The sequence below is a fragment of the Aquarana catesbeiana genome, linkage group LG03 (assembly GCF_042186555.1).
Source record: "Aquarana catesbeiana isolate 2022-GZ linkage group LG03, ASM4218655v1, whole genome shotgun sequence".
Lineage (NCBI taxonomy): Eukaryota > Metazoa > Chordata > Amphibia > Anura > Ranidae > Aquarana > Aquarana catesbeiana.
In genome coordinates, this window is record NC_133326.1 from 377,809,412 (window position 1) to 377,823,647 (window position 14,236).

A 14,236-nucleotide genomic window follows, 5' to 3' on the forward strand; every position below is an offset into this window, starting at 1 on the left:
GCACACAGACCCGGCATGGCTGTATTCACATATGATGCGAATCTTCGTGCAGCCCAGATTAGGCTATGGCACGTGTGGCTTCGACTGCGCATGCCTATGGCGAAGCCACGTGCGCCATGGCTGCCAAACAAACTGCTGAGCACAGCAGCGCTCTTACGAATGCATGTGCACCACAGCGAACCAAGAGGCGAAATAGCACACCGTCTTGCATCATCATACAGGTAAAAAACAGCCAGACACAAACGGGGCACGCAGGGTCCAGCGCCCGGATATTGTGTCTTTGCGAGGCTCGGGTACCATTTATCTAAGCATATAGAGCCAGTGTCAAATGGATCTGATCAGTCAATCTCTTGATTCATTTTAAGAACTGTTTGTGGGGCTAGAGACCTGGAGCTCAGAGAGCTCAAACAAAAACGTGCCCATCCACCTTGCAGACACTGGTAAAAAAAGCTGATGTACTTTCTGTATGGGAGGGGTTGTATAGGGGGATCACTTCCTGTCTAAGACTTTGTCTACCAGTGTCCATTCACCTAGAGATGGCGTATAACCCAGTAGGTAATGAATATCAGCCTGTGTCCCATGATGTATGAAAAAGAAATGTATTTAGCTCAGGGCATACACTAGCCATATGTCTATCTATATAAACATATACAAAATCAAAAAATAAAAACTGCAGACACTCTCAAAAAAATTTGTCAAACAGCAAGAATAATCTTAGCTACAAAACCCAACCCGGATGTCAGACATCCCCCTTTCTAAGTTTTATGTGGCTGAGGAGGTCCAACATAACCCACAAAATGGTAACTACTGAAAAATCATCAGGATTGATAACCATCTAAGATCTAGAAGATCTGTATATAGTTATTGTAAAGCTGCAACTTCCAACACCAAATGAGCAAAGGGTAAGTTAATAGTTGCATAGGCTGGATGCTGTGGGAGGCATGCGCTGGACGTTGGGAGCATTGGCATAGCAGGGGCAGAGCTGCCACGAGGCATGGAGTTAAGCAGGAACAGAGGAGAGCTTGGTGACATTGGTGCAAATTAAGGACCCCATTGGTGAGCAGCAATGTGCATGTAAAGTGCGCTACTGAGACGCTGTGCGTGACTGCGGCACAGCCATTACAGGGGGGCTAGGGCTGAGCCTCACTGTCTATGGACTCCGGCAGCATGACTCAGGATCGAGCCTGCAGCTATGCCACCAAAGGAAGCAGCTTCCTATAGTGACACATCAAGAAGAGAAGGAGCCAGGAGCGCTGATGGAGGACCTGAGAAGGAGGTTTAGGGCTGCTCTGTGCAAAACCATTGCACAGAGCAAGCAAGTATAACATGTTTTATTTAAAGTGATTGTTTGTAAAGTCTCATTTAAAAAAACAAACAAACATACTTTTGCACAGGGCAGCCTGGATCCTCCTCTTCTCGGGTCCCTCGTCGGTGCTCTTGGCCCCTCCCATTTGTCACGTGCCCCCATAGCAAGCAGCTTCCTATGGGGGCACCCGAACCGAGCTGCAGCTCCGCGTGTCCATTCAGACCCCGTCCCCTCTCTCTCCAGATTGGCTAACTGACTTTGACAGCAGCGGGAGGCTGCTGCACATAGAAGGTTTTTTATCTTAATGCACAGAATGCATTAAGATAAAAAGCCTACTGCCTTTACAAATCACTTTAGCAGGGAAAATGTAATTACAGCAACACAAGTTTTAGGACCTATTAGCTAGGAAAAGATAGCCTCCCTGCAAAAAAAAAAAAAAAAAAAACCTTCTGTAATTACATAGAAAGGGATTGCTTGTTATGAAATCAGTCTGAAAATACTCAGCTTCTTTATTATCATTTTTTTCTGCCATCTGTTACCTGCAGTAGTTTCATTAATTAGTCGTAGACAGTTGAGCCCAGCGATCTGTGTGGCATCCATTACAGACCTCCTCTCCGCATCAGTAAAGAAGCACGGAACCTGGAATAAAGAGAACACCGGACTACACATCACATTACACTTTCTTACAGACATGTGAGACTACAGAGCTCCAGATAAAATGACACTTAGTTATATGGCTTGCATATGCCACAAGCCATTAGAATGAAAAATGATTAACACTATAGGTGTCTCAGTGTTCAGATTCAAATTTCAGTCCCATTTATATTCCTCACAAAAAAAAAAACAAAAACAAAGATCTTCAACTTTCTGCTTCTCAAACCTGTCATTAAGTTCTACCAACAGTTTTCTGGTTATATACCCACACACAAATGTAAGCTGCCATGGCAGAATTCTCCATCCTATAGTGCTAGCTACCTGTGTATATGCTATGTGACACCGTGCCGGTGCACACTATGCGGTGGGGGAACAGCATGCGAATCTGAACAGGAATTGCACTGCATTCCTGTTCCAATCACATGCGAGTGTCTTCAGCAGTGCGATTTGAGCCATTATTTTGTATGGTTTAAATTGCAACTAATCCGCACCAAAAACGTGCAGGACCCTTTTTTTTGGCCGCACTAGAATCAGATCACATGGGCGTTCACACCCATGTGATCTGATTCTGCAAATTACACTGTTTTGCGAATTGATTTTGGGGTGTCGTTAACATACACACCCGCATCGGTTCGCATGAATGGGGTGCAATTTGGATGCGCTGTGGAATCCGCACCACATCAGTGTAAACCGGGACTTAAAGTACTGAAGTCAGATTGGGAACTCATGCTAATCACATGATCCAGACTTCTAAAGTATGGGTGCCAGAGACCGCAAACAATCAGTATTTTCAGGTGGTCATTAAAGGCAACTCCTTTTTTCCCCTCCCGTAAAACACTGCTATCTCATAAATGAAAAAAATAAATACGATGTGCGGGTTCAATCAACACCCAAATATAAGAACATGGAGAATGTAAATATACAATATAAAAAAGGAGGTTGGAAGGACATGCATTCCTAATTAAGCCAAGCTCTTTATACCAAAAAATTCTTGCACTCTTTGCTACACATGACACATCCTTGGAAAGGAATAATTCCTTCACATTAACGACACTCCATGAGCATGTCCATGGGGTACAGTCCACTCTAGGCAGCCAAGAAGCAGGAAACAGGAAGACCTGACTTATCAGACAATAAAACATCATCATATATTGGCAGAACTACTTATTAACTTGATTCATTTCCCATAAATTTGTCAGATGTGCTCACTGACCATAAACCATAAACATTAAGCCTTATAAAAAAAATTGTACTTACTGCAACAACACAGTCTACTACGGGCTTCTTCAATGCACTTTCTGCTGTTTCTTTAAGTTTGGTCAGTAGCATGGCAGCCACCTGCTCAGTAGTAAAGCTTCTCTCCTCCTCCAAATACATTACCTAAAAAAAAAAAAAAAAAAAAAAAATTAGTGACATGGGATGCAATGTATAAGCAACTAAATAAAGGCATATAATTCACCCTTAATAGAATTAAAAAGCAATGAATATTTTGCACCAGGGAAAAGCATAGGAGGGAATGGGATAAAAAAAAAGATAAGGTACAACTTAGAGAGATATTAAAAAAAAAAGGAAAAAAATAGTCACATTTCAAGAGTTAAAACAAAACACAGATGTTTGGGTGATTGATGCATGGAGGTACGTGCAATTAGATCTTTTCGTGAAGAAACTACCTCAACCGATAAGATCAGGAGATGAATTGATGGCTTTAGAAAAGATGTGTATCTCAAAAAACACAAAAAATACTATATCAAAGTTATACAAATTGTTAATGACAGAGGAAGAAGCAGAAGTACCTACATTCATCAAAAAAAATGGGAAAGGGAACTGGGGACACAGAAAGATTTAAGCACTATTAGAAAAATGTTAGACCCATAGCTCAGCAGTGGATATAAAAACAGCTGAGATGAATTATAAATGCTTAGCAAGGTGGTATGCAACACCAGACAAGAAGGGAAGTCGGCTGATTGCTGACGGGGATGCAAAGACGTGGGCACAATGGCCCACTTATGGTGGAACTGTCCGATTATCAGAAAGTTTTGGGAAAAGATTTTAGCAATTATTAAAGAAATTACTAAAACTGAGGTAAAGGAGGCTCCATGGACGGTACTCTTCCACGGCATTGAAGGGAATGTGAAACAGTATAGAGCCTCCCTGGTCCCACATTTACTAAATGCAGCAAAAAGGTTAATTCCTAAAAATTGGTTGGTAAAAGAAAGCCCCCAGATATGGGCTTGGATAAATGCCGTGGAGGAGACTTATATCATGGCCTGGATGTATTATAACAAGGAAGAAAAGAGGGAGGTGGAAAAAGGACAAATGGAAGTGTTGGAAGGAGTTTAAAAAAAAAATCATGGCGTTATGCAGAAAAAAAATAGGATTTAGTCTTGCACAAGGGCTGGGGAAGGGGGGGTTTATACTCATATACATGGGTAGTAAAACTGAGAGATATTGTAATAAAGAATTTTATAGTTTTATAGGGGGGGGGGGGGGGTAATAAGGCTTGGTTCGGTTGGGTTGATAGAGTGTTTTTCTCCTAGTGTACCCCCCCTTTTTTTTTTTTTGAAACGATGAATAGCCACGGTGATGTAAAGATGAGAAGAGACATTTATGAACGGCTAAGCTGATTTAGGTCTCTCCAAAACTTTCTGAGGTGGCAAAAGAAAAAAAAAAAAAATTAGTTTGAGTTCTGGAATGGGGGGGGGGGGGGGGCATCTAGAAAATGGTAGTCTTTTCTTGACTGGATCCCCAAAGCGAGTGTATAGATATCAACCAAAACTGTAAGAGCGTCTCAACATTTGGTGCTGCCGACTGTCCAATGGAATTTTAACAAAGCCATGTTAAATGGGTGCTGTAAGGCAAATCTTCATACCAGTATAGCATTTCCCATATTGGCCAACTCCTATGGTCCTTCAATCCTTACACTCCGATTAGGATATACATTATTTTTGCTGAAGGCTCTCATGGCATGGATAACCTACTAACTATTATGCCAACGCTGGTATAGTTCTCAGATCATTTAACCACACAAGCCCCAAACAAAATCATAGAATGGGAACCTTCAGACGTGCAGAATAAATTTTATATACAGTACCAACATCTTGATGAAAACCTCAGATACAAATTATGTAAAAAGCACACAAGTTAAAATTGAGTACTAACCCTGAATAAAAGCCATGAAGAATTGCCACTGAAACCAGACAACCCCTACTTATGAAAGAGCACTTTTAAGCATTTCATTTACCTTGATTCCAGTGGTGCCCATCGGCAGTTCAACAAGTTCGTAGGCCAAACCAGGCTTCTCAGCCTGCACAAATGGGTCTGTGTAGGCTCGCCCATGAAACCTTTTAAATCCTTGCAGTGTATTCTTTGCATTGGAAATGACCTAGAGAAAACAAGGCCAAAGTTAATCAGCATGTTTTAAGCTGACATAAGCAAGAGGAAATAAAAGTACAGTTTTGTACCAATGATAGGAAATGAACAAGGCAAAAAAAAAAAAAAAAAAAAAAAAAAAAAGACAAAAACCATTAGCTTAGGGGAGACCTGGCTGAATGTATTGCATACATTTTTATATTACTATAAACCCTAATTGGGATCATCCAGTGTCAGAATACTACTTTAGTGAACTTGAATATGCAATGTTTTCACAATCAAGTTTTAGAAACAAGGGGCCAATTTAGAACACTTGTCGGATAAATGGTTTTTGTCCACAGATGTGATCAATATTTTAGTTTACCCAAGTTAAACGACAGAAACAATCTGAATGATTGCCATAAGCTACAGTGCAGTTCTCGTTTTATAGCCATATGGGAGAGAGGGAGAGGGAGAGAAAAAACAAAACAAAAAAACAAACAAAAACAAAAACAAAAAAAAAACAAACACCCACAACACACCAAAACAGTCTTTATAAACAACAGAGCTTACTTGGCTTTTTGCGGCTGCTCCAACAGATCGGTTTTTAGGACCGAATGAAATGCATGACCTATGAGATAGAAAAACACAGAATAAGATAAAGCACAATATAAAGGACACTGAATGCATTGCCATAGCATTTAATACTGCAATCTGCTTTTTAAATGTTACCATATTACTAAAATTTAAATCTTGCTTACAAACCTAGAAAAAAAACAAAACACCACATCTTTGAAAAAGTATGGGGCACATGGGTTAGATCTGCCCACACACCTATTACTTAAGATCAAGGTCTCCGATTTACCCCACATATGCCATTTGTTTTTTAATATGACCACTTTTTACTTATTTCTTTCATATTTTTTACTGTATAAGCAATTTCCAACTAGGTAAAACATTGAAGTAATACAGATATAATATACCCAGGGAGTACAATGGAAGTGTTCTAAATTGTACTGTTGGTGTATGGTCTCCCCTTATATCGTAAAGCGCTGCGCAAACTGTAGGCGCTATATCAATCTATCATCATCTACCCTGGTGGGTGCACCCAATTACAGGCTTTCATCATTACCACTTTGTACTCGTTTTAAAATCTTATAGTTACCCTGAGACATTGAGACGAGAGAGGCTGTACAGATTGTTGTATATGTTATCATACATGATTTAATAAAAGTAAAAAAAAAACATCAAATCAAAATGATAATGGGCTGCCAAACGATCAACTTTTTTTTTTTTTTTTTTTTTAATGTTCTAGAACTTTACAGGTCTGAATGTGCAATTTCTGAGAATACCAAGCAGGCCATCAAAACAAGTGCTAGACCTATACACCTTACCAACTGATCCATGACTGCTGCCCCTCTCTGCCAATCCATTTACCGGCTTCCACTAACCCAACATACAGTTGCAATAAAAAGTATGTGAACCCTTTTGGAATGATATGGATTTCTGCAAATTGGTCATAACAACATGTGATCTGATCTTCATCTAAGTCACAACAATACAGATAATCACAGTCTGCTTAAACTAATAAAACACACAAAGAATTAAATGTTACCATGTTTTTATTGAACACACCATGTAAACATTTACAGTGCAGGTGGAAAAAAAGTATGTGAACCTCTAGACTAATGAGATCTCCAAGAGCTAATTAGAGTGAGGTGTCAGCCAACTGGAGTCCAATCGATGAGATTGGAGGTGTTGGTTACAGCTGCCCTTCCAAAAAAAAAAAAAAAAAAAAAACACAAACAAACAAAAACACACACTAGTTCTGGGTTTGCTTTTCACAAGAAGCATTGCCTGATATGAATAATGCCTCACACAAAAGAACTCTCAGAAGACCTACGATTAAGAATTGTTGACTTGCATAAAGCTGGAAAGGGTTATAAAAGTATCCCCAAAAGCCTTGCGGTTCATCAGTCCACGGTAAGACAAATTGTCTATAAATGGAGAAAGTTCAGCACTGCTGCTACTCTCCCTAGGAGTGGGCGTCCTGTAAAGATGACTGCAAGAGCACAGCGCAGACTGCTCAATGAGGTGAAGAAGAATCCTACAGTGTCAGCTAAAGACTTACAAAAGTCTCTGGCATATGCCAACATCCCTGTTAGCGAATCTACGATACGTAAAACACTAAACAAGAATGGATTTCATGGGAGGATACCACAGAGGAAGCCACTGCTGTCCAAAAAAAACATTGCTGCACGTTTACAGTTTGCACAAGAGCACCTGGATGTTCCACAGCAGTACTGGCAAAATATTCTGTAGACAGATGAAACCAAAGTTGAGTTGTTTGGAAGAAACACACAACACTAGGTGTGGAGAAAAAGAGGCACAGCACACCAACATCAAAACCTCATCCCAACTGTGAAGTACGGTGGTGGGGGCATCATGGTTTGGGGCTGCTTTGCTGCGTCAGGGCCTGGACGGATTGCTATCAAAGGAAAAATGAATTCCCAAGTTTATCAAGACATTTTGCAGGAGAACTTAAGGCCATCTGTCCACCAGCTGAAGCTCAACAGAAGATGGGTGTTGTTACAGGACAACGACCCAAAGCTTAGAAGTAAAACAGAATGGCTTAAACAGAAGAAAATACGCCTTCTGGAGTGGCCCAGAGTCCTGACCTCAAGCCGATTGAGATGCTGTGGCATGACCTCAAGAAAGCGATTTACACCAGACATCCTAAGAATATTGCTGAACTGAAACAGTTCTGTAAAGAGGAATTCGGTCAAGAATTACTCCTGACCGTTGTGCACGTCTGCAACTACAGGAAACGTTTGGTTGAAGTTATTGCTGCCAAAGGAGGTTCAACCAGTTATTAAATCCAAGGGTTCACATACTTTTTCCACCTGCACTGTGAATGTTTACATGGTGTGTTCAATAAAAACATGGTAACATTTAATTCTGTGTGTTATTAGTTTAAGCAGACTGTGATTGTCTATTGCTGTGACATAGATGAAGATCAGATCACATTTTATGACCAATTTGTGCAGAAATCCATATCATTCCAAAAGGGTTCACATATTTTTTTTATTTTTTATACAGCTGAAATAAAAAAAGTACTAAAACGCAATAAAGCACCCAGCTACATAACCAACCTCATCTAGAGAGAGATATCGCTCAAATTTTCCTCTCCGGTCCTCCCAGACACCTTGCTCTCTGGTTCCCTCTTCCCATGCTTTCCTCCAGGACTTTTCCATAACCTCTCCCATCCTCTGGAACTCCCAACCCCAGTATGACCGGCCAGCTCCTACCCTGTTCATCTTTAGGCTATCCTTGAAAAAAAATAAAATTTATTCAGGAAATCCTAACCCCCCCCCCAAAAAAAAAAAAACACAAACACTGTACTTGGCATCCATTTACCTTTTTTAGCACCCCCCCCCCCTTAAATTGTAAGTTCCAGGAGCGGGGCCCTCCTATTCCTTCTCCAGAGAACTGTGCTCCATTATATTGTAAACTGCTGCGCAAACTGTTGGTGCTAGATCATTTTTTTAGAATTATATTATTGTTGTTTCAGGAAACTAGGACCAAGCACAATACCAACTGCCATAGGAACCTAATGTGTTCTCCCTAAAAGATTTCAAGCATGTACCTTATCAACATTGAAAACCTTAGTAACCCAAGTATCTTTACATTATATTGAATTACATTAATATACACAAGTTTATCAACTGAGCTTGTATAATCATGAAATGGAAAAAAAAAAAAAAAAAAAAAAAAAGAAGGGGTGAGACAGACCCTAGGGCCTATTCATACTTCTCCAGTGCATTGCATAACCTCACATTTGACGCACGTGTGCTGTAGCTCACGGCTATGCAAGGTGATGCATTGGGCATTGCATCAGAAAGAAAAAAAAAAAAAAAAAAAAAAAATTGTGCACGTCCAAACTTTTTTCAAGCTTCTAAATAGAACTAAAAAAATGCAGCCCATTGTTTACAATCTGCCTGTACACACAGGCTCAAATAAGATAGGAGGGAATAGACACACGTCAATTCAGAAAGCACACAGGAACCAAGCTGGAGGTTCCTCTTCTATCACAATTTTTCTCTTGGTCTCAGGAAAAGCGATTCATGCCGATAGCAGAGGAACAAAGCAGCAGACAGTCCTTTTAACCCCTTCTCGCTGATGGTACGCATATATGTGGCCACTTGGAGGGTGGGCTTTAACACTTTCTGTGCTGAATGTTCGCACCCTGCGCACTACCAGCAGTTACCAGTGGGGACTGGAAAGCTGATGCATACTTGCGATAGGGAGCTTTCTAATCATGTGACTGCTGTGACAATCACAGCAGTGACATAACCCGAATGAACGCATCTTCTCCCTAGATTCCTCCAGGTCTTCATACGTTTTGACTGGCCAGCACGGGATGGCATCAGACACATGAACAGTGCAGTGTGCCACAAGGTAAAAAGAGCTGCGCAACCCCAGCACATTGTACATTCTACAAGGGATTGCGAACAGGCAGGCAAGTATTTTATTGCATTAGAGACACAGACACTGAGCCACTCTCGCATCCTTGAGTCTTTCCCTCTTGTTTACTTCCTGCTCAGGTTGCTCCTTTGGTTGCCCACGCAACGGCCTGTGTGTCATGGACTCTTCCTGTATGGTGGCTTCCAGCAGTCTTCAGGAGAGAGAAAAGGACTGACGATATCACAAGGGGACAGTGTGGGACCGATGGTCTTGGGGGCACCATGGTGGTGCTTGAGTAACTGTTCCTTACATGAGCCCAGCAATGGAAAGGGACCTTAGGGCGAGTGTTGTTGGCTTAGAATTTAAAAAAAAAAAAAAAAAAAAAAAAAAAAAAGTTTGTTTTATCTGGAGTAGGGCTTTAACATTTATGGCTGCAAAGAATTTGACTAGATTATTTATGGAAAAACTGACCTTTTACATTTCCCGCCTGCTTTATCGATGCCATTAAATGGCTTACAAAAGCCAAAATTTGTTTGCACATACAAATCCTTTAGAAGACATTGTAGCTTGTGTTGACAAAAGGTAAATATGTAACATACTATTACACCTCCTGCTAGCTTTTGGGCAATATGCAGCAACAAATGCTGCATTTGTCTGGAATGCAATACCATCTACAGCCTTTCAACCTGTCTAGCATGGACGAATCCTTGAAATAGATTTCAGGTCTCAGAAAACCCTTATTATAGCCAAGGCTCCTGGTATACTAGTGTAAATAGGCTGGAATAAAATATATAAATAAAAGAATAAGTAATGTGGCATACTTGGCATATTTGCTAATGGCTCAAAAAAAAAAAAAAAAAAAAAAAAAAAAAATTTACAGTAATAAAATAAAACAAATAATGACCAGAAAAGAAAGGCAGACAATGAAAACAGCAGTGCACTGCAGACTTATTAGTCGTCAGTGATACGCTAGCAGTCAGTAGTAGAATGTCCCTTAACCCTTTCATGACTAAGCCTATTTTTGAAATTTGATGTTTACAAGTTAAAATCCGTATTTTTTGCTAGAAAATTATTAGAGACCCTAAACGTTGTATATATTTTTTTAGCAGAGAATCTAGAGAATAAGATGGCGATTGTTGCAATATTTTATGTCACACGGTATTGGTGCAGCGGTGTTTTAAACGCAACTTTTTGGGAAAAGGGACACTTTCACGAATTTTAAAAAAAAAAAACAAACAGTAAAAAGTTACCCCAATTTTTTTGTATAATGTGAAAGATGATGTTACGCCGAGTAAATAGATACCAAACATGTCACGCTTTATTATTGCATGCACTCGTGGAATGGCGACAAACTACGGTACCTAAAAATCTCCATAGGCGACGCTTTAATTTTTTTTTTACTGTTACCAGGTTAGAGTTAGTGGAGGTCTAGTGCTAGAATTATTGCTCTCACTCTGACGATGGTGGCTATACCTCACGTGTGATTTGAACACCGTTTACATATGCGGGCGCGACTTCTGTATGCATTTTCTTTGCTGCGCGAGCTCGCAGGGACGGGGGCACTTTAAAAAAAATTTCTTATTTGTTTTAATTTTATATTTATTGTGTTTTAAAAAAAAAAACATTTTTTTTTGATCACTTTTATTGCTGTCACAAGGAATGTAAACATCCCTTGTGACAGTAATAGGTGGTGACAGGTACTCTTTGTGGTGACAGGTACTCTTTATGGAGGCATCGGGAGTCCGATGTTAGCCGCATCGGTTGTTATATCTGGATAGCCAATCGCCGGCTCTAAAAGACAGTACTGTGATAATGCCTGCAGCTGCAGGCATTATCCCGGTATAACCCCGGAAAGCCGAGTGCGCTCATCTGCGTACGCTCGGCGGGAAGGGGTTAAACTGCCCATACAGAGATTTTTCTCATACAGCCTTTATAAATCTTAGATTCCACCATCCACGCTATACAGTGTGAATAGCCCACTGCGTACATTCTATTTTGATAGCCAACCCCACTGGCTGTGGAAATAATAGAACATGACTGCATCTGTTTGGATACAGGACCTGTTCAGCTGATAGTTTTCTGACTAACTCCTTTGATTTTTCAATCAAGAGATGTTGGGCAGGAACGAATTTTGGCAGGTTAATTAAGAACCGTCCAAAATTTGCTTTGTGTGTGGCCAGCTTTTCATCGCCTAGTTGTTACGGTTCCACAGAACCCTAGTAAAGCAGGTCCATATGAATGGATGTCTAAATAGAGGATCTTTTGTTAGCCAAGTGTGGGCTCCATAACAATTAAATTTGTTTTAAAATGATAATAAAGTTTTTTTTTTTTTTTTTTTTAAATAACAAACATGTCATACTTGGTCTGTGGAATAGTTTTCCTCAGAGCAACCCAGATCCTCCTCTTCTCAGGTCCCTCCCTCCTGTTAAATGGCCCCACAGCAAGCAGCTAGCTATGGGGGCACCCGAACAAAGCCGCAGCTCTGTGTCCATTCAGACACGGAGCCGTGACCCGGCCCCTCTTTCTCCGCATTGGCTCACTGATTTTGATTGACAGCAGCAGGAGCTGTCTCAGCCAATGTCCCGGACAGCTTAGTGTCTCCCTGAATCGAGATGGAGCTCAGGTAAGTATGAGGAGGCTGCTGCACACAGAAGAGTTTTCATCTTAATGCATACAATGCATTAAGATTAAAAAAAAACCTTCTGCCTTTACAACCACTTTAATGCCTTTCCTTCACCTGCAGCTGGAAAATAATCATAATGTAGAGAAATGCTGTAATGTCCAATACATTCATTACAGCTGTCACAGCACCTGACATTACTGGCACACTGTAACAGACAAGTGTAGACAAGATTGTTTCATCAATTTACTGGTAAAAGATAATCTCACTCAATTACAGTAGGGTTGGTGTGATGTGTCCTGTGTATTTAGGCCTTTTGACTTAAAGTGGTTGTATACCCATTTTTTACCTACAGGTAAGCCTACAATAAGGCTTACCTTTAGGTAAAATTAATATCTCCTAAACCTGTACGTTTAGGAGATATTCACTTTGCATGCAGCCGCTGACATCAGCGACGCAAGCGCTGTGAATGCCCGGCTCTGCCGGACCTTGCCGGGAAGAATCGCGGCTCCGGCCACTCACAGCCCTCGTCATGGACCAGCCTCCGATACAGGGACCTCATTCTAAGGTGCATAATAGCTCATTATGCCTTTGCCTTACAAGGTTTTTTTTTTTTTCCCTCTTTTTAAATTTTTTTTTGAGGGTATACAACCGCTTTAATATTTCTCCCTCTCTACATGTGGGATACCGATTTATTTTGTTTAGAGATGAACCAAAACATCAGTCGAAAATTGTGTTTTTGGCATTTTGCTGATACAGAAAAATGTGTTCATAATGGCACAGAAAACGCATACGAATTTGCCACGATGTTACTGTGCATTTTTCATAGGTCATGTGACTCAAAAACTGCATCAAAAACATAACACATGGGTGCATTCTTGTTTTTTTTTTTTAATGCATTTCTACAGGGAGGTGGTTTTTTTGGTGCGTTTTTTTTTTTTTTTAACTGACCAAAAACGCAGCAAGCAACACAACGGAAGCATGACGAGCCAGTGTGAAGACATACATAAAATTTAAAGGGATATATTTTTGTTGCACTAAAGGTGCCAATAATGGCCGACAAACTCACATTAGTTTAAAGCGGGAGTCCGGCAACCAAATTTTTTTTTTTTCTTTTGAGACACTTTGCTAATCCCAAAATCATACTCACAGTTTGGGTGTAATATTTCCGCCTCTGTTTTCGTACTGAAGAATAACTTAAAAAATGTGATGCTGGCTGTTTCCATCTTGCTTGTGGGTATGTGAAGCCCACAAGCATTGATTTCCGGAATGCAGTGAATGCTGTTCATTCACAGCTTGTTCACGCGCATGATCATTGTTTCCACACTGAATCTTGGGAAGCCCGACACTAAGCTCCCAGGAGACCGTGCGGCGCCGGGGAAAGGCAATAAACACGCCTACTCCCATGGAAGGAGAGACAGGAAGTGCCACAATAAAGTACAATATAAAAAGGTAATTACAGCGATAAAAATTTTTTCATGTGGCATTTGAACATCTATGCAATTAACTGAAGGGGGTAAGATTAAGTTAAAAATTTGAGTGGAACCCCACTTTAAATTCACGATCAAAGTTGAATATAGTACAGTTATACAGAATCTCACAAAAGTGAGTACACCCCTCACATTTTTGTAACCATTATATCTTTTCATGTGACAACATGGAACAAAATTACACTTTGCTACAATGTAAAGTAGTGAGTGTACAGCTTGTATAACAGTGTAAATTTGCTGTCCCCTCAAAATAACTCAACACAGCCACCAATTGGGCCCAATTACCCATTTTCACCCCCCGATGTCATGTGACTCGTTAGTGTTACAAGGTCTCAGGTGTGAATGGGGAGCAGG

At 40.4% G+C, this 14,236-nt stretch overlaps 1 protein-coding gene across 1 annotated transcript in view; it reads right to left on the reverse strand.

The window, feature by feature from the left end:
- The window catches only part of HSPA4 (heat shock protein family A (Hsp70) member 4), a 94,023-nt gene that overhangs the window by 60,315 nt on the left and 19,472 nt on the right, over nt 1-14,236 (reverse strand). The window contains exons 2-5 of the mRNA XM_073620654.1: nt 5,882-5,939; nt 5,202-5,342; nt 3,218-3,340; nt 1,846-1,945 (exon numbers count right to left, since the gene is read on the reverse strand). Coding sequence (XP_073476755.1) covers nt 1,846-1,945; nt 3,218-3,340; nt 5,202-5,342; nt 5,882-5,939 — 422 coding nt within the window. The remainder of the gene's footprint in view (nt 1-1,845; nt 1,946-3,217; nt 3,341-5,201; nt 5,343-5,881; nt 5,940-14,236) is intronic.